This window comes from Castanea sativa, chromosome 5 (genome assembly GCF_040712315.1).
Source record: "Castanea sativa cultivar Marrone di Chiusa Pesio chromosome 5, ASM4071231v1".
NCBI classification, from domain to species: Eukaryota; Viridiplantae; Streptophyta; class Magnoliopsida; order Fagales; family Fagaceae; genus Castanea; species Castanea sativa.
Genome location: NC_134017.1, coordinates 50,803,680 through 50,824,494, shown reverse-complemented (window position 1 = coordinate 50,824,494; position 20,815 = coordinate 50,803,680). Strand labels below are relative to the sequence as shown.

Here is a 20,815-nt window from a genome sequence, read left to right as displayed (position 1 = left end):
AAGACAGCAAATAGCAGAGCTACTAGAACAGAAGTCCAACATTGAAGGGTTTATCTCGAATTTACAACACAACATTCAATTGAGAATTGATTCACAGCTCTTGTATTTACTCTTCAGTCTTGTTTTGACATCCTTCTTTATCATGATTATAACCTGTTCTTCAGAGTATATCATCCCTTCGTGTATGAATACATTCTTTGGCAGCCACTAATAATATACTGTAACCCACCAAGTTAGCTTGCAAATAGTCGTCCTCAGTCCTTCCCTTTCGATCAACTATGTCCTAACAATTGGATTTTGCATCTGAAATTAGACACAAGCTCATAATGATCTCCCAAATTCGTTTGGTGAAGGAGCACTGATAAAATAGATGATCCTTATTTTCAATTATTTCTTTATAGAATACCCAGTTATTGTCAATAGTTACCTAGCCAAGCTTAAGCATGGAACCCTATTGTCTAAGTTCATCCCATGTATCCGCACATTTGTACTAAGTAGAAGCAGATCATAAGGTCATTTCGTCCTCCTTTAGATCAATCAGGCTGAACTTGCTTTGAATGCTAACCACTTTCTCTGATCTAGCTCCCCTTCAGACAAATGGAAAAAAGAAGAATAAGGATAAAAAAAGAAAGAACACAAATAAAAATTGAAATTAATTATGTGAACGGCGCCAATTGTGTGTACCCAAACCTCAACCCCTTTAATTGGGCTTCCTATTTGGACTCACAATTTACTTGTAACATGGGTCCTACTATGGATAGCTCCTAGGCGAGTCTCAAACCTGTACAACTCTTCGTACACTCTCCTATTAACCTGTGTGCTCCCTTCTTTCTCTTCTCTCATCCAAAATTATCCAACCTCCTTTCTGTCGTCCTTCCTCCTATTTATAGCTTTAGGATAATGGGAAACTCACCATTACCCCTGATCTCACTCGTATGGGAGTGGCTCAAATTGATTATTTTTTACAAGAAATATGCTCCATTGGAAATGGAACTGAAATCGTTGGAACTGGTGCTAACCTTCAAATCCTATTTGGCAGCATAATTCCCCAAGGCATTCCCATGTTGCCGATGTACTACCGAACAATGCAGGGGCACTCACCAACCAATTTATACCGAGCTGAGGGATAACGGGCCAGTCACGAGGTTAGGATTGGGCGGGGTAATATCCAGGTTCATTTAGGCCTGGGCTAGAGCCAAGTGGGCCTGTGGTCGCCTATCGTACAATTAATAAGAAGAAAAAAAAATGTGATGGCTCAAAATGATGCAAATTTTGCCATAGGTTGAAACTCTCTCTGAAAAAAAAAAATGATGCAAATTCTAAGAGAAAAACCTTTAATCTTAGTTGTCATTTAATGGCTATATTACTAACTAGAATGAATAGAGGGACAGCCTTAAAAACAATGTGAGACTGAAATCAAAATTTTAAAAATTAGGGAGCAGAATCAAAATAGCCCCCAAATTAGAGTGTAATTTTCATTTTTGGTAAAAAAATAATTTTCTGACTAAAGGTTTTTAGCTATATGAAACATTGAACACGTATAAAAAGATGTTTGAAAAAAGTCTTATGTAAAAAATCCTTCCTCCCAGCCCTTTGAAAGAAATAAGTCTAAAGTTTTTTTTTTTTTTTTTTTGGAACCAAAAAAAAAAAAAAACTTTAGACTTGTTTCCCTCAAAGGGAATTTTCTTTTTTCTTAGGGTATATTTGAATAAACTGAATTATTTGGTGTTGTGTATGCTGCTTAATGTACCATGCAGCAAACTTCCTAGCCTGGTTATAGTCTTGAGATTTAATTTTGCTGTTTTATATAGGAATTTTTTTATTTGGTCTTTTTTATTAGGGCAAATTAGATTTTTTTTTTCTTTATGGTCACTGCATTTGTTGTTAAAAATTAAATGTACCCAATTTTTTTTATAATTTTTTATAGGGTTTCAATCTATGTCATCCGCTTTTGATAATTGCCCTCTTCATCATCAAATCAAAACACCAATCAGTTTTTTATGCATGCAAGTGAAGATTAAGCTTCAGATCTCTTATTCAATTATCAAAGAATTTACATGCGAAATGTAGCCAATTTATTTTTTAGAGTAAAAGATCCAAAATATAGAGAAATTGTTTTCCACTATTATATACAATGCTACTTTAATTTGAAGGTAAAATGTATATACAACATTTTGGTGTCTGTTTGAAATTATTGTATGAAGGAGAATTTTAATTGTAGAGGTTTTGAAATTATGAGCTTTTATCAAAAAGAGTTTTAACATTTAAAGTATTTGATCAATTACAATGTTAAAGTCAAGGATGGAGTCAGGGGATCAAGGGAGAAATTTAAATTCTCCATGGCCCCACTAAAGATCCCCTATTATATACTTTTTATAGATATATTTATTTATTCTCTTTTATTTTCATTTTCTTTGTGCTTGTAGATGTGTGTTAAGTTTTCTAGAAAATGCATTTTAGAAAATGATTCATTTTCTAGAAAAATATTAATGTTAAAAAAATAAATAAATATTAATGTAGAAAATATTAATGATGTAGTATGGGCTTTAATAAATAAATAAATTATAAACTCGTTCTTTTCTTGATATAGTAATTTACTTTTCAAATAGATATTAACTTTTTTTTCTTTTGTATTAAATATGTTTTATTTATTTTTAAATAATTCAAGTGGATATTATTAGATGGGGTCGAAAAGTTTTTTCAAATAGATATTATTAATTTATTAGAGGATGTCAAATTTTTTCAATTTTTAATATTTATATAGAGATTAATTTTTAAATGAAGGATAATGATATTAATTATTTAATTTATTGAAACAAAATTTTAAGCAAATCTTAAAGAAAGTTTACATATAATTCTATATGGGTGTTTTGAGAAATTCAATTGGAATATTATTCCATTATATCATGTTGTATGGAACTTTGAAATAAACATAGTGGAGTGCATTTAACCCACCAAACTAATAAGTTGGACCTAATTCAACCCCTATATGACACCTCATGTTGGGTTTTCATGAGTTGATGGGTTGTGCTGGGTTTAAAGTTTTTTTAAGCTAGGGTTGGGTCTAATTTGTCTTGACAAAAAGTTTAACCTATGTAACTTGACCCAACTCATACTACTAATAGTTTAAAATGTTTATATTTTCACTAATTTTTATTTATTTATTTTAGGACTCATCTTAATTTTTTAGTTCGGTAAATTTGGTATTTTAAGACTTTGTTTCAATCAAATTGAAATATTATGTTCAATTGAGTGCATTTTAATCATTGTGTGCATAATGAGTTTCAGTGAAAACTCAATCATTTTCAAAGAAAATTGCGAACTAGACAACCCCACGTACTCAATATAGTGATCTGAGCTCTATGGCAACTCAATTTGTCTTGTGTTATCAATGGTTGAGTTGGTTTTTAGAGCTACAATGAGTTGGATTGGTAACTTGATTTGGAGATCTCTAAAACTAAGGTCTAAGGAGGCCATGTTGGGTTGAAAGATATTCCTAATCCAACCTAACTCGAACTATGCATGCTCCTAATTACAGACTTAAGATTCTATTATTGTGTTATTACAGAAATGAGATTATATTACAGATATAAGATTCTAATTACTAACATACTATTTTTTATAAGTTTAATTGTTCCCAAGACATAATTAGAATTTAAAAGGGTTTTTTTCTAATCCCACAAATTTTTTCATAACTCGTGAGGGTTGAAAATAAAATAGTGAATACATGATTTCACCACTCACAAGTCACCACATAGCAAAATTATAGCAATAAAGAAAGGTTGTTACTATTTTAACAAGCAGATACGCATTTTCAGCCTCAAATGGCTCCTATTTTTTTTAGTGTAAGTGGTAAATCAATCATTTCCTACGTCAAAATTGTCAACCTCAGGTGCCCATTGGATTCGCATAATTGTATTTGAATGGTTGTATCACCCGCCTCCATTCCCTTTTTGCCTATATATACTTGTTTTGCTGCTACACATTTTTCATCCTACTTGCTTTTTAACTTTCTCACATATTCATCTCACATTCTTCTACTTTTTCTCTACGTTCCTACTTCTTTTGCATTTTCCTTTATTTGTTTTCTTTTCACAATGTTGGCTGAGATAAAAATATGGCTATTGTTACTTGCTCTTCTGGTGGTTTCATCAAACATGCAACTTCATGTTCATGCAGTGCCCCAAGTACCTTGTTTTTTCATTTTCGGAGACTCCCTAGTGGATAATGGCAATAATAACGGGCTTCAAACAAAGGCTGTATCTAATTACCCTCCATATGGTATTGACCTTCCTCAAGGGCCGACAGGAAGATTTACCAATGGCCTAACCACGGCTGACATATTAGGTAATTTGATAGAGCTAAGTATCTCCCATATATATAAACATGATATGCAAATTCGTGTCTTGAAATCTATATGCGTATTTCAAACATACACTAGAGAAAACATATGTACTATTTATCTGAATGCATGTTAAGGTTGACATAATGATAATCTGTGCATCAACGTGTTTTTTTTTTTTTGGTTAGTTGAAACATTCATTTGATCATGGTAGCCAGGACATGAGCTTCTTCATTTTCAGCATGTTAATTGTAAATTCTCTCTGTAGCTCAAATTTTGGGCTTCGACAAGTACATTCCACCCTTTGCAAATCTTGCGAGCTCGGACATACTCTTAGGTGTGAATTATGCATCTGCCTCAGCTGGAATTCGTGAAGAAAGTGGGAGTCACTTGGTAATTTACATATAGTCAATTAACTTCTTGATCTTTGAATTGGTATTTGTTTGCTTAAATTCTGCACTTGTACTTGCAGTACTAGTTTTACGCATATCTATATGCTTTTGTATAAATTAACACATCACAAGTGATCGATACATGACATAAACTTCTCCGGCCACCATGCAGGGTATTCGGATCAGCTTGGATAAACAGTTGGTGAATCACGGAACAACATTTTCTCGCATTACTAGTAGTCTAGGAAGTAAAGATGCAGCCACTCAGCACCTAAATAAATGCTTATATTATGTTGGAATGGGAAGTAATGACTACCTTAACAACTACTACATGCCCCAAAATTATGCCACAAGCCAGAACTATACTTCAGAGCAATACGCTGAAGCTCTTATTACACAATATGGTAACCAAATCAAGGTTAGTAGCGTTGGTGCAATATGTTTCTTGTTCTATTCCCCTACACATACTCGAACCAAGTTTGATTTTTTTTTTTTTTTTTTTTTTTCATAGACTTTGCACAGTTATGGAGCAAGGAAGGTTGCAATATTTGGAGTAGGACCATTAGGCTGCACTCCATTTTCAATTGCATCACATGGCACAAATGGTTCTTTGTGCGTAGATAAGATTAATTTAGATGCCCTACTCTTTAACAAGAAGCTTGTATTACTTGTGGATCAACTGAATAAGGAACTAACTGATGCAAAATTTATATATGTGAATTATTTGGGGATTGCATCAGGGGATGCATTACTTGCTGGTATAATTTTTCAAACTTTGTCTTATTTTTCCTCTCTCTCTATATATAGATTATTGATTTTTGAACAAATATTTTTAGTAATAGTATATTATGTGATTTATGCATTTCAGGTTTCAAGGTTACAAATGTTGGGTGTTGTCCAGTTGATGAAATTGGGCAATGTATTCATTCCGAAACTCCATGCCTGAATAGGAGTGAGTACACATTCTGGGACTCTTTCCATCCTACTGAAGCTGCTAACAAAGTATCTGCAGCTAGATCATACCAGAATTTGTTGGTAACTGATACCCATCCGATGGATATTAGTCACCTAATTAAGCTTTAATCAAGGAGCCCTAGCCGTTGGTTTAATCCTTCATAAGAGATTTTTTATTTTTTGGTTAATAAATTTTCTCAAATGGAACTGCTAGACATTCTTTTCATGTTGTATATGGCATTTTTCTAATTAAGCAATTTCAGCATTTCAGGTTCATTTATGCAATGTGGCTCTTCTCTTCTGATATTTAAGATTGCTATATGGATAGCATAACATCTTAACAAAATAGTATTTCATAAACACTGAGAACCGTCAAACTAAAAGAAGTCAAACGAACACATAACTAATTGTGATTGGCAAAATATAAAGTAGATTACAAAAAAAATATGACAAATGATTTGTATTTCTTAGGTGCGTATTTTTCTTATGTACACTTTTTTTAATATTAATTTTAAGGTTTAGTTGTTATCTTATTATACACAGCCCTCCTTTGCACATATCACGCCAAGTTTGTGGGATCTAGATACTAACAAATCACTCCATACACTTCCAAAACAAGACGAACCACCAACTCTTGCACTCAAAAATTGATGTTATTGCTATATGAGTTGTACCTTGTCTAACTTTTTCTAAGTGATGGCAATATTTGACACAACGTATATAGTATTTTATTCAAATTAGTAGATATAATTATTTAATTGAATTTAATCAAGAAATTTAATATACAACACTTAAGAAATTGTATTTAACTTTTCTGTAATAAATAATTACTCTCTCATCTCTTTCCCTCATACTCTTATCAATTATTATTTTTTAGTGAGAAGCTAATTACATATCACTTTTCCCAATTCTTTACACCTTTCAGTGATTTGGTGAATTTGACTGTAATATTGTTTATATCAACTGAGACAGTGCAGATAAGCTGATTATGTATACAGAAGACTGGAAAATCAATTAAAGCTACAAAGAGAGTACTTAAAGATCAAATAAGACTAATGATGATAATTATGTTAGTGGTATCTGCAATAGAGTTCTTAGTGCTTGAATAAACATACACAAAACAGATCCATCTCAAATAGCATTCTTAGGAGTCTTATGACAGTCTACAAAGCCACAACACTAGGGATAGTACCCTCCGCTTAGTGTTTGACAACATACCTGTAGCTTTCACTTGATGTCATATTTGATATTCTCCATGGAATATAAAAACAGCAGATATTGCAAGGCCCTAAAGCTTATTAACTGCTTGGAAATAGTAAGAAAATATGTATTAGACAAATGTTTATTAGATTATCTTATTCATTATAGTCATGAATAATCAGCAGATAACATATGTCAATGATTTATCTTGTAAGGTTAGCCTTAAAAATATATGGTTATAGCTTTCTAAGTATTTAAATCTAGACTAGCAACCGATTAGGTTATTGCACGCTTAATTAGTGTGATACTTGAGCACATAGAAATTTCCAAACTTGAAATCAATCCACCAATCTATAATGCAAATCTAGTCAATAAACAAGTCAATGATCCCGCCAGCTACCCTCATTTTGACACAATTATTGAGCAGACTGACTGTAATGTGGGAAAAAATTCAATCTGGTTGACAAACATCCCACTTTAATTGGCAAACATGATCATCAAATGTCATGCATAATTTGTGGTTATCATTTTAATCTCCCGTATAGTTCCAAATTAAGATTTGACTGAATTTAAGTCTTTACACGTGAAAACAATTCGATCAATGAAATGTGATGCATGTCACATGCAAGCAAAAAATGATTGTAGATAATTATTGAGGACGATGAAAACGTTAAATCAGGAGGGAGACTCTTACACTAATTGAAGAGACATCTGGTCTTCACGTGGGTACTGATGATTGGGTTGTAATGCATTTACTTGGAAAAAGTTTCGAGAATCATATTGCTGAGTTTGCATGAGCTCATAGTTCCCACCTCCTGCTGGCATCACATTCAAGTTCTGCTGGTTTCTCTCATTCTCGGCTATCTATACCATCCACAAAATTCACATACATGTCACCATTATTTGTCTACTACACACGCACTTGCATGCATATACACACATATAGATATATATAGAGAGAGAGGGAAACCTTTGCTCGGAGAAGCTGGTTATTGTTATGCAATTCAACTTCCTGCAATGCACATTTTAATATGGGGAATGTTATAACTGCAACATTCATTGCTAAAAGCAATTTGAATAAGTAGATAAATAGAGATGTGAATCTAGACAGCTTCAATAATTAGAATGAGCTTATTTACTATTTTGCAAACATAAAAATAGATCATAAGGGGTCAAGAGCATGGCCGATTAGTGATATTGCCTAAGTATTGGAGTTGGCATCGCCTCTCTCCTACTTATTATAACAATCAAATTATAAAAATAAATAAATAAATAAGATCAGAGTTACACACAAAGAAGACATTTATTTTGCAGCCAAACTCACTGATCCAAACAAAAATGAATTCGATTGCAACTTGAAATAATAAAATGACGAATTATACAATTCCACCCTAGAATTTTACCTTATTTATAATATCCTCCAAACTATTAGTTGCCCGATTGACACCTAAATTTGAGAAAAATCTATAACAATGTCAATTATCATCTAAATTAGATAGAAATTACGGTTTTTTCATCTCAACCAATGAGTGTAATTTCGTAACTACACTTAATTTTTGTCTTATTTAACGTCGAATTTAGACCGTTCGGGTTACCTTGATACCATTCTTTTTGACGGGGCTGGGGAGTGGAACCATTGTAAATGTTATGAAAGTATAGGATGGAAAAGTATTATTTCCCATAATAATAATAATAAATTCAAATTGAGAATTTTCAAATTACAATAGTCTCCCAATTTTCATATTCCAGAAATATAAGAGAACCAAACAAACGTGTAAGGAAAAATTATTTGACTAAATCACTAAGTACTAAGACCCTACTAAGCACCCTAATTTTGTCAACCTCACTTTCACAAACATTGTTAAAATATGGGTGATCCACTGGTGTCAAGCACTTGATATGATTGTGTAATTATATGGCGAGAAGTTTCACATGTAATAATTTGAAATAATTCAACCTTCATTCTTTTTACAAACATTCAGTCTAAGGTGAAACTTGTGTTAAAATTGAAATATTATGAATAATTATATTGAGATGATCAGAAATGGAGAACATAAGAGATTATCATGTTTCAGTCACTAAGACCTATGTCATCTTTCATTCAATTGTTTTTTTTTTTCTTTGTTTTTGATGGGATCTTTCATTCAATTGTTGATCACACATTACAAGGGATTCACAATTTTTTATAATAGGATTTACATAATTTGAAAAGTAGATCAACTACTAATTCAGTACATATATATTTTGACTTTGAATTTCATGTCAATGTAATCAATTCCTCCGATCCAACCCATTAATTCACTCTATATAATCAATTCATGTTCAATTTGTGAAAAGTGTCATACTTCCCAAGTTTGTCTATATTGTGAAGTATCTTAAGATCCAAGTTTGTCTATATTGGGTAGCAAGCATATGTTGCTGTCCCAGTGCAAAGTTTCTAGGGCTGGAATAAGTAAGAGGTATTAAAAAATATCCAAGTTGTCTAGTGGATTTCTTCTAAAAACGAATTGTCTAATGGATGGTATTTGATAAAACAAAAAAAATTCTTTTAATTGGATGCAATATATAGAAATTAGATGATAAAAAATATATATAGAAATTAGAAGGCACTAAAACAAACTATTGTTTTTTCCTATTGGGAAGTTCCAAAATTTTGTGATGAACATGAGTATTGGGATTTTTTTTTTTTTTGGGGGGGGAGAAAAAATATGGTAAGAGTTCATTTTAAGCTCATGTATGGTCTGGTAGAGATACTGAGCAGAGCTACAGTAGGGTGGATTAGCTGGTAACCTAGTATATATGCTGTCCCTAAGTCACTGTGGTTCTGTGATTCAATTTCTGACTTGTAGTACACCATGAAATTTAAGTAGCAGAACTGCTGATCCCTAGGGAAAAGTCATATTTGGTACTCACTTATTTTATGCTGTTACATGCATGTTTATGCACCAAAAATATGAGAAATTATTCCATATACTGAGTATTATAACTTAGTCTTGTATAAGGGTGGGTTCTATATGCAAAACCTATATGTGAGACTTATCCTTATGTAAGAGATAAATGTAGTACATCCAATGCACTAAATATTTTCACCAAAAAATATAGAGATGTTCCATGTTTACAATATAGAAAATTCTAAAGTTATTACAAAATTTATCTTAAAAGACTTAAAAGAGTACGTAACAATGAATGTGATTAATGTCATTTCAACACGTGATAAATAAATATTATAATTACTATTTTGTAATTTGTGACGCCTTCAAAAATATTTGTGACCGGTGACATATTAGTTTCAAAAGTTTATGTAGTAAAATTTGTAATCTTCCAAGCACCACTCTTACAATATTGCACTATAAAAACTATGTATTGATTCTTCATTAAGTGGAAAATATTTTCTTTATCAAGAAAAATAAAATTGGAAAAGGTTTTAAGGTAGAGTTGTCCAAAATTAGGTAAGAAAAATGAATGATGGGAAGTATTTTTACTGCAGAATTGACATTAACTGAACTACATCCTAAACGTATGTAAGATGCATGGTAGTTTGTGTGAGTTTGAGTTTATTTATTGTGTCCATATGAGAACACTAGATGTATTGGTATTAAAAGTTTGTTTTGGGTTGAGTTGAATTTTGGTTAGTCTGTGTTTATTAAATGTTGTGAGTGTGTAATTCTTTTTCTTTTCTTTTTTTATACAAGATAGAATTTTATTCTAGCCTAATCTAAGTGTATATATGTGTGAAGCTCCTTCCTAGAGACTTGAATCCTGGTCATTGCCCCCCCCACTCCACAAGCACTTATACTTGTGAAGTGGTCATCGCACCAAGGGTGTGCAGTGGTTGAGTGTGTAATTCTTAAAAGAATTATACATACGAAACATTTTCATTAAATAACTACAGATTTTTAAAGTCAGAATATTGCCAATTTGCCATTGCTCAGAACATGTAGAAGTTGTAACCCTAATGTATTAACTTGGAGTTAGTGCTGCAGCAATAAATTGCAGGCTAAAATCTTTTTAATATGCTCCAGTAAATCATCCTTACTATTTCTTATCTAGTTTAATTTTTTTAGAAATTTCTCTAACAGTTTGTTTTAAGGTGAATAACTCTAATCAACTTCAATTAGATGGGTACATATTCCATAATTCCTTCTTTTATTCTTTTCTTTTTTGTTCATTAGGAAAAAGCATTAATATTAAAAATTTATGCGTTTATTGTAGCACATCCTTGATTGATAATGACAATTGAGGCTGTCAATACTATGTTGAAAATCTGTTGCCTCACACTAATCATATAAATTTATTAAGACATATAACTTGCAGACCTACTTAAAAGATAAGCATTGTGCTAGTACTCCCAGCCTCAACAAACATCTTCAAATATTTTGGACTACTAATATAGAGAGTAGATAACTTCAAAAAGAAGAATTAGTCAAAGAGAAGGATTGGTTACCCTTTTCTGCATATACTCAATTTCTGCAAACAAGAGCTCATTCTGGATCCAATGAGAAGAAAAAAGGAAATAAAAGAATAGTTGATTGTTAGTGGTGACTTAGACTAATGCAATAAAGAAATTAAGTTACTTGTTATTAGTAAAACAAAACTCATATATTTGTAAGTGAAAACATGGAAGAGATACCTTTTTGGACCTAATTCTGCTAATTCCTCTCTCTAATTTAATCTCCAAGCTCTTGAGCTCTTTTACAGTCAAATTGCTCAAAGACTCACCCATCATTTGCCTGGAAAAAACATTGTCAGAATGAAAAGGTTGCATGCTAGTGAAACAGTATAATTCTGGACAATGAGATGATCTTAAATATCTTTAGATTACCTGTTTGAATTCTGCAAATTTCCGATTTGCGCACGCAGTTTAGCAGACTCTTGCTGGTAGAACTGAGATTCATGTTCATTAAGCATTAGGATCAAAATACCTCATTAAGATATATGATGAGAATTCATTAAAAATATGAGGTCAATATTAATAGAGCATGGATTACCTGTTTGAAGAAACTACCTTTAGTCATGCAAAATATGTATATATCTAACCTAAATTATGGGTCAAGTATTAATTCTAGTACAAATTCAAAAGCAGGACAAACACCCTTGATATTACTCATAATGTACAGCACTATTTTGTTCTGATGGGAAAATTGTTACTCCAAACACCCTTGACATTACTCATAATGTACAACACTATTCTGTTATTATCATTATCAGGTAATTACATTGCCATATATGCATTCCTCTAGAGGCAGAGACAACCTAGTGAACTAAGTGCAGATGTTTAGAAAAATCTCAAGACCAAAGAATGCCTTGATATTAAGACAAAAGTCTACATCCAATGTAATGTAACTTCAACAATAAGAGTTTCTCATCTAAAATGTAAGCTTCTATGTTATTTACACCCTAAATATATGAAGAATATAAATATAAAATAAAATTATTTAAATGGAGTATAACATGTATAAGCTTGGTAATTATGTTGTGTAAGACTTAAGGAGAGAAGGCTAAGTACTAGGATATGTGGTTACTAAGAAGTTAAAAAGCTATATTGTTAGCTTGTGAAGTGGTTACAATTACCTCTTTGTTTATAGGATGAGGGCAATACATAGAATAACATCATTGACAAATCAATAAACTGTCTCTTCTTTTATAGTAGTGTAATGTAGCCTTTTTAGGAATTGAGGAATTTAGTTTCAACTCTTATCTTCAATAATAATATGATTGAGACTACTCTTGAGTTTTACTATATTATATTCTTCAAGTGATGTAAATTAATTTTTTTAATTCGTTAGTTTTTTTTTTAATATTTCATTTGCATCATTTCTTTATGGTTATGGTGTACGTTACTAATATCCTCTTAATTAAGGAAATTCCAAACCCACTTGAGAATCTTCATTTGTCTCGGAAAAAGCATTTGATAAACACTCACTAGGTATAATTTTAGTTTCCAGTGCCTTTACCCCAAAGATCATAAGATGGTAAATATTTTGTGGTCATGTGAAATTCATTCTAGCCTATCTGTCAAAATTAAAAGTAGGAGTTCTTAAACTCGCATTTTATCTAGGAAACCTTACTTTGGCAAACCTTCCTCTAGAGCATTAAACTTAGGTACATTTGCTAATCATCACCATTACATTGTGCAAAACTTTTTCAATAGCTATTTGTTCTCAATTTTTTTTTGGGACAATATTTGTATAATTTTTGTGGCATAGAGAGAGAGAGAGAGAGATAACCGAAATATAGAAAACCAAAACCTTCATCAAGGCCATCAATTTCGAAGTTAAACAAATTGTGGCTCACTAGGATTTTTTTGGTCTTGTATTAAATAATGATCAAAGTTAACTACAAGTTGAATTACTCTATTTATAAAGTAATTTCAAGAAAAAAGAATCACTCAATTTCTAAAAGAAGTGGGGGCAAAGTAACACGGTTCAAAGATCAAAACCAAAGTTTCTTCAATATAATACAAAATTAGCACAAAAGAAGATATTAGATAATAATTCCATTAAAACCTTGAAAACTATATATGTCAGCTTCCACATGTGGTTTTGAAAACCTTGATTGTATAGGTATGTGGTTAGGGAAAAACTCAAGTGTATCAATAATCTTTCTGAACTGTATTCTTGATAAGTAGAACATTACCATATTTTGGTTGCATGATAAGACATGCGTTATAGCATTGATGCATGAACTTGATGTGAAAATAAAAGCTCACAAAAGAAAAAGGAGTGAGAATTCAAATTTATAAGTGTTCATATAAGTGTCTATAAAGGGAGAGGGGGTTTACTTGTGTTAATTAATTCTACAGATATATCATCATGCCAATGACAAGGTAATGGATTGATAACTGCATTATACTATTTTTATAAGGTTCAAAAGAGAACAATCATGTAGAATGCCAAGCACATAACTTTGACTGCATGTGGGAGAAATTTAAATAAGACAATGATGCTTGGTCTGGTGACTGTTAGATCACCATTCCTTGAATATGATTCCAAATATATTGGTCCATTTATGAAAGACTCAATTTCTTTTGCTTTGGACAATTAGACAGTGAGAACCAAAAAAATTACTTGAGTTTTCCTGGGAGCAATATAAAGAAAAAGGTGTACCTGAGTGTTGGCTTCAGCAACAGAACCAGTATTGGAGGAATCTGCACATGCCTTCTTGTACCTCTCAATGGTTGATTTCACACTACAATCATAATGTTCACAAAAGTTGAAAAAAATAAAATAAAATAATACAATATGCATTCTATTGGAACAGTCACGTGTGAATGGCATGATTAGTTAATTAGAAAAGTTTCATGTTGAATAAAAATGATAAGAGTGATTCATATAATATAATTGGACTTTAACTCATAAGTTTAGGCTTAAACTTTTGGGTTAAGTGGTGCCTCAACATGTCATTTGGCACCTCATGGCGTTTTTAAAGAGATATCCAATATTCAAATCTCTACTCCCTAACTATTGAATTATAAAAGAAAAGGTCTTGAATGCAGTAAACCCAAAATTGCACAATTTTATCCTTTTGCAATGTTTAAAACATTCAAAATGCATCAATCTATTTTATTTTTATTAATAGTAACTATTCATGGAATATCCAAAGTTTAGTACTTCTTTTGCACATTTATGTATTATGTAACAATTTCACCATTTTTCTTAAATGATAAAATATGTAATAATTGTTATGTTAGGTTTAATTCTTAAAAGAAATGTGTAACTTCAAATGAGTTTGGACAATGAAAGTTTATTTACTTTAAATCTTTGGCTTGTGTTAGGTTAGGTATCATTAAATAAATTTTATTATTTTATAAAACAAAATCAGCCTATTTAGTTTATATTTTTTGCTTGTCCAATAGATGTCAGAATTATCATATGAATGTGGGCAATGAAAGTGGAATTCCTCAGAATAATAATAGCCTAAGCATTTTAGTCTACAGATAATGGAATCATAGCCTCAAGGAGCATATTACCAAAGTTATTACTTGGGTAAAACAAAAAAAAAAACAAAAAACTAGGTCTTTTTTTTCATGTCTGGAAACAAAATGATAATTAATTTGACTGTTCTTGTTGATCTATGCCCCTTTCTTTTCTTTGAGAACTGTGCCATTTATTATAAATCTCTAGCCATAAAGAAATATCTACATTATCCATTGTTTTACAGCATGTGAAACCTTAATTAATCTATACTAAACTTGGTGTTTGATTTGTCATAGAACTGGACCAGCTATTAATCATGATAGTAGAACAGGTATTTATTATATTTATTAGTAAAAAATAATAATTTCAAAAAACAAATTAGTAGAAAATTTTATTTTAAGAAATATTTTTTATTGTAACAAATTTTTATTTAAAATTGAAGTAGACATATTTCCACTCAAAAAAGTATAAATTTGATCTTTTGACATGTAAATTGCTAATAAAAACTAGATTTTTAAATTTGAAGTTTCCATATACATAACACTTTTTTTCTCTCTTTGAGTTGGAAATTTATTTTATTTGTAACAAAAACAACAAAAAAATAATAAAGGTTTATATGTCACCCACCACCATGAGATTGAATTTTGAACAAAAATTGCCAACAAATGCAGTTACTATGCTTTGCATAAACACTAAAATAGTGAAAAAGCACATGCCAATTTTAATCGATATAATAAATTTCTCAGTTATCTTAGATGCATTACATTGAGTTCTTATATTAAATTCAAATATCTTATTGCATTGACCAATAAAACACAAAGAGTATAATCTTTTTCAAAGATAATTAAATTCAATTCCAACATTTGCTTGAATTTAGTTGGGGTCCTAATGTACTACACCTAAGTTACCATACATAAACTTAATCATATTTTGATACCCACAAAGATCACCGTTAATGTTAAACATAGCATCAACTACTCTCTTTTTTTAAGATACTTTGATAGTTATACTTACAATTACAATGAGGGATGAGAGATTTAAACTCTGGATATTTTTATTGAAAATGGTAAAAAATGTCAACTAATTAATAAGCTACAAAGCTCTTAGTGGCAATTCAATAGTTGAGGAATAGGAGATTTAAATCCGTGATGTTTACGCTAGAGATACTAAAATATATTAATTGAGTTTCTAAACTCTTCGTACACAACATCAATTACTCAGCTATAATTCTTCTTAAGAAAAAATACTCAAATATAATTTAAGTATCATTAAAATAAGTTTTTTTTTTTCCTAGATATCATTGAAATTAAATAATTCAATGATAAGTCAATAGCATATCTTTTAAACATATATTCTTAACAATAATAAAATAGCATACTTGACAGCCTAAAGAAAAAACTCGAACATTTTACTCTAATAATAGATAGATTATTATTGGAAAATAATATAATATAATAATAGCCTATAATCTATGCGTGTGAGTGTATGACCCCAAATACAGATGTTTTCATGAAAGCAGATGTAAGCTTGTTAAGCTCTGAGATTAATAGTAAGTAAAATAAAGAATTATTAACCGTCAGATCAACCAACTTTCTCAGTTAACTGATTATAATACGAAACCCCCGGAACAAAGACCAGTTGAATGATTCAAAATCTCAGTTTTCTTGAGTCAGAGTTGATTCAGACAGAGTCGTAAGTAAATGTGACATGATGTGATGCAATACAACGTTAGAGTAGATATAGATATGGTAAAAAAAAAAACCCAGACTAAAATAAATTTTTTTAGAAAAAGGTCTAAAATTAATATAAACAAACCCATAAAAATCACAGTAGAGATTTCAGAAGAGCCACCATTTTCAATGTACTAGCTGATACCTTAATTTCGTCGAGCCACTGATTGGCTGACTCTGCCATGCTGGCACTACCTCCTACAATACCATTGGCTAAACCATGCCAACGGCTAGATCTTTTCCACGTGTCAAATACCCATTACACAATGGACATTCCCCTCACACCACATTCTATTATCCACCTCGAAATTTTACACACAAAAGTTTTAAATTTTGGGATTTAAAAAATGACATGAAAAAAAGTAAAAGTAAAAAAAAATAATAATAATAATTAAATCAGTCACTTCAGTCTGAAAATCTGAGCACATCAAAGCCGTCCGTTCAATCAGTAGCCGCTTCTCATTGCATGAAACAAGCTAAGTGCTCAGGTCAGAACTCTCTCATTGGCTCAAACTTGTCGTACGTTGTCTCTGCTCAGTCCTTCTTTACTCTCTCTCTCTCTCAAAAAATCAAAAAAAAAAAAAAAAACTGTCTTTGTGAAGCTTACATAAATATATCTATGCAAGATCTTTGGACAAATGTAAAGCCCAGTATATAGTGCCAAACAGTGACATTATGATTACTCAAGATGAAGCATTCTCATTGGTTTATAACTCTCTTTCACTCTGTCTGAGTACTCTTTGCTATTTCAGCTTTGGTAAAGAATTTTACCCCCCCATGAGAGAGAGTTAGAAAGTGAGATCTAAGAAGAAAAGAAATTCCCAAGAGAGAGGAAAATATATATATATATATATGTGTGTGTGTATTTTTTACACCATTGAAGATTAAAAAAATGAGGATTCAGATTAAGGAAATGAAGAGAACCCAGAATAGGAATCATGACACATAAACTCTTTTGTCAGAGGTCCAAGATGTGTGACGTGACCAAAGATTCTTTCAACTATGACAAATCTTAGTCTGGTCCTCAAAGTTTTCAAACCCTAACAATACCACCACACCCCGATTCCTGAATAGATTAAAATATACGAAAAAAGAAACATTATCTCCCTTGTTTTGATTGGTTGTGGATGACTTTTTTTTCTTGATTTAAGGATGGATTACCCATTAGAGTGTTTGGACAAGTTGATTACTCTATGTAGTTGCTAATAAACCCTAATTTGGGTATGTTTGACTGTGAGAAAAATCTAGCACGTGGTGCAACTGAGATTTTGGGGACCTTTACTTGAGGGTTAGTGTGGGAAACCCTAACTTGGGTGTGTGTGTCTTTGACTTGATTTAGTTGTGATTGGTTAGAAAAGGGAGTTTTCAAGTAAAATTCAAGAGAAACACCCATCTGGGTTTGAAACCCTAAGTTGGTCTTTTTCTTTTTTCTTTTTTTTTTTTCCTTTTGTCTTTGGAAAGGACTTGACAATTATTATTATAACTATTATTTTTTGCAATTGTACTTTGTGATCTTGATGTCAAACTGACGTGCCATTAAGGAAGTGTCAAGGAGAGATGGAGGGATTGGTCTAATGAGAACGTGACAGCTTTTGTTGTAGGCCTTCTTAGCCTCATAGATGACATCAAAGAGAGAGAGAGAGAGAAGGAAAAAAAGAAAGAAAGGAAACAGAAAATTTAACAACAATGGAGGAAGATAAGAAGCTGATCTCACACGCCTGCATACATTCCCAAATCACTACTTGTTTCTACTTACAACCATAATGCTTCTATTTCCATCTATTACACCAGATCTATCTCTCTATCAAACCAAGAAGAAAAAATATGATCATAAGAAGAAAAATAAAAAGAAGGGGAGGAAAACCCACAAAGCACATAGAGGGTAAAAAAACAAAACAGAAGAAAGAAAGAAAACTGAATCTTAGTTAAACAAAGAGATATAGAACTCAATCTTAACTGCACCATAAAAATGATTGTGTTCTTGTGCTTTACTTCACCCAAAAATCTATTGCAGAAGGGAAAATCTTTCTTCAATAGAAAACACCGATTAATATTTTCATACTTCAACAATTTAGGAAAAAAAAAAGGACTAATTGACCATTAAAAAAGTGGCTCTTGGAAGGGAAGGTAAAGAAGAAGTTGAAAGTTTATAAATTTTGAAAAATTAAGATTAACAACAACAAGCAATAGGGCTAAAAGTCTAGAAAAAATTAAGATGAACATGAACAAATTAAAGCTATACCTGTTGTTAGCATACTCGTAAAGGCGGCCACGGGTAGAGAAGACGATGAGTGCAACCTCAGCATCACACAGAACAGACAACTCATAGGCCTTTTTGAGCAGACCATTGCGTCTCTTACAGAAGGTGACTTGACGATTGGTGGTGTTTTCGATCCGCTTGATTTCAATCTTTCCCCTGCCAATTTTTCTCTGGGGAGAGAGCGACATGGATTGGTTCGGGTACACCATGGTTGGTAGCTGAATCAAGCAGAAAAATCAATAATTCATTTACAAAAAACAAAACACTTACTATGCAAGAACATTTTTCTCTATATTTGATTGACAACAAGTTGAAGGAAAAGAAAATTAAGCAATGAAAAAACTTGAAAGCCTAATTAGAATATAGCTAAGCTCCTCCAACTCCAACATGTTGTGAGCTGCAAATTTTTATTTCCTTTCTCATTAATTCTTGGTATTAAAACAAAATGTGTTAGTTGCTGAATCTGGGTTTCAAGTGAAAAGGGCTTATTTGCAGAGAAGAGGTGAAGCACTTGGAAAAGGTTTTTCAGATTATGTGTAAGAATTTTGCTGACTAACCTGGTGATGAAACAAAGGGAGAAGACAGTAATTAAGGAAAGAAGAAGAGCTTTCTTCCTTGGGTTTTCTCTCTGCTTATCCACAAAACCTGTATTCTGGACAGGAAGAGATACAGAAAATGGATGCAGGCTGGTCTAAGAGATGGGGTATTTAACTATTTATAAAGAAAAAAAAAAAAAGTACTTTCATTCAGTTTAACTAATTTACAAAAGTCTCCCACTTGCTCTACTATTTTATTGGGTCTTTTTTTGTTTTTTGCTTTTTGTTTTTTTTTTTAATTGGAGGAGGGAGGGGATCTCTTTTTTGGTTTTTGGTTAAGTATTGGAGATGAACAAAAATACAAGGCTAAAGATGGGAATCACTCTTAAGCATTGTCTCTCTCTCTCTTATTATTTTTATTTTTATTTTTATTTTTATTTTTTTCCTTTTTTTTTTTGGTTTTTTGTTTTAAGTGTATTTCATGTGAATGGTGGATGCCATTAGGAGAAGGGAGGGATAGAGAGGGACATGAAAGGGACATCTGATTGAGACGTAGGGCTATGCTGCATAGTTATAGTTTCTTTATAAACATCAGAGGAAAATATGAGCAAACTAATGGGTTATCTCAATTTCTTTTTTACTATAGTTTTTTACTTATAAAAATGAAGCAGAATAAGTGTAAAAGAAATAAGTGATCCTCTTCTCTCCATATCCTCTTCTTTTTATGAAATTATTCTTCTCTTTTTGTTTTATTTTCCTCATTTAATGAATATATAATTTTGTTTTGAGAAATGATATGTCCACAACATTTTTACAATAAATCCTAAGTGGCAGGATGTTACTGGTTGTTATTGTTGGGGCAAAAAAGTAATCTTAGTGTTGGGTTCAAATTTGAACCAATAACAACTAACCACCTATGATTTGTTGTAAAAATGTTGTAAAAATATTGTGGACGTAGCACCTCTCGTTTGTTTTTAATAGAAAGCTTCAAGTATGATAGTTCTTTATCGTCAAAATAAGACACTAATTTACTGGAAACTTAAACTCCGACCCTTACCCCCTATATTTCATAAACACTTATACTTGGGGAGTGACCATCGTACTAAAGATGTGCAGTAATATGAAGACATAATGTTAATATTATAATATTTGGAACATCTGTATTTATTGTCCACATAAATATGGAGTAGCTAGAGTAAGGAGGATGGTTTATAAATGAGAGCCGTTATGGGAGTTAAATGTTCCTTTACAAGTAAAATAAAAATAAATAAAAATAAAAAAGCTTGCTACTTTAATCTTGTAAATTTTAGTCACTCATTTCTTTCTTCTTCTTTCTTCAATAAAGTATATTTTTGATCCCTAAAATATATAAGGTAAATCAAATTTTGGTTTCTTAAAGTTAACAAGTTAGATTTCTATACCTCAAATACTCAAAATGTAATAATTTACAAAACTTTGTACACGGAATGGGAATCGCGTTAGAAA

At 31.5% G+C, this 20,815-nt stretch overlaps 2 protein-coding genes across 3 annotated transcripts; one reads left to right on the top strand and one right to left on the bottom strand.

Annotated features, from left to right (window-relative positions):
* Positions 1–4,097: 4,097 nt before the first annotated feature.
* Positions 4,098–5,817, top strand: LOC142635369 (GDSL esterase/lipase At1g29660-like). Its single transcript, XM_075809536.1, has 5 exons — positions 4,098–4,347; positions 4,611–4,735; positions 4,907–5,152; positions 5,246–5,492; positions 5,603–5,817. The coding sequence occupies exons 1-5, from the start codon at positions 4,098–4,100 to the stop codon at positions 5,815–5,817; spliced, it is 1,083 nt and encodes a 360-aa protein (XP_075665651.1).
* Positions 5,818–6,709: 892 nt separating this feature from the next.
* LOC142636887 (floral homeotic protein AGAMOUS) lies at positions 6,710–19,483 on the bottom strand. 2 transcript variants are annotated; one of them, XM_075811176.1, is made up of 9 exons: positions 19,352–19,483; positions 18,777–19,012; positions 13,995–14,076; positions 11,711–11,772; positions 11,519–11,618; positions 11,333–11,374; positions 7,859–7,900; positions 7,583–7,752; positions 6,710–6,990 (listed from the first exon to the last, which is right to left on the bottom strand). In XM_075811176.1, the coding sequence occupies exons 2-9, from the start codon at positions 19,001–19,003 to the stop codon at positions 6,987–6,989; spliced, it is 729 nt and encodes a 242-aa protein (XP_075667291.1). In that variant the 5' UTR covers positions 19,004–19,012; positions 19,352–19,483; the 3' UTR covers positions 6,710–6,986. The 2 variants fall into 2 exon arrangements, with proteins under 2 accessions (XP_075667291.1, XP_075667292.1); XM_075811177.1 differs by lacking the exon at positions 6,710–6,990 and having other exon boundaries at positions 7,579–7,752.
* Between the last annotated feature and the right edge of the window lie 1,332 nt (positions 19,484–20,815).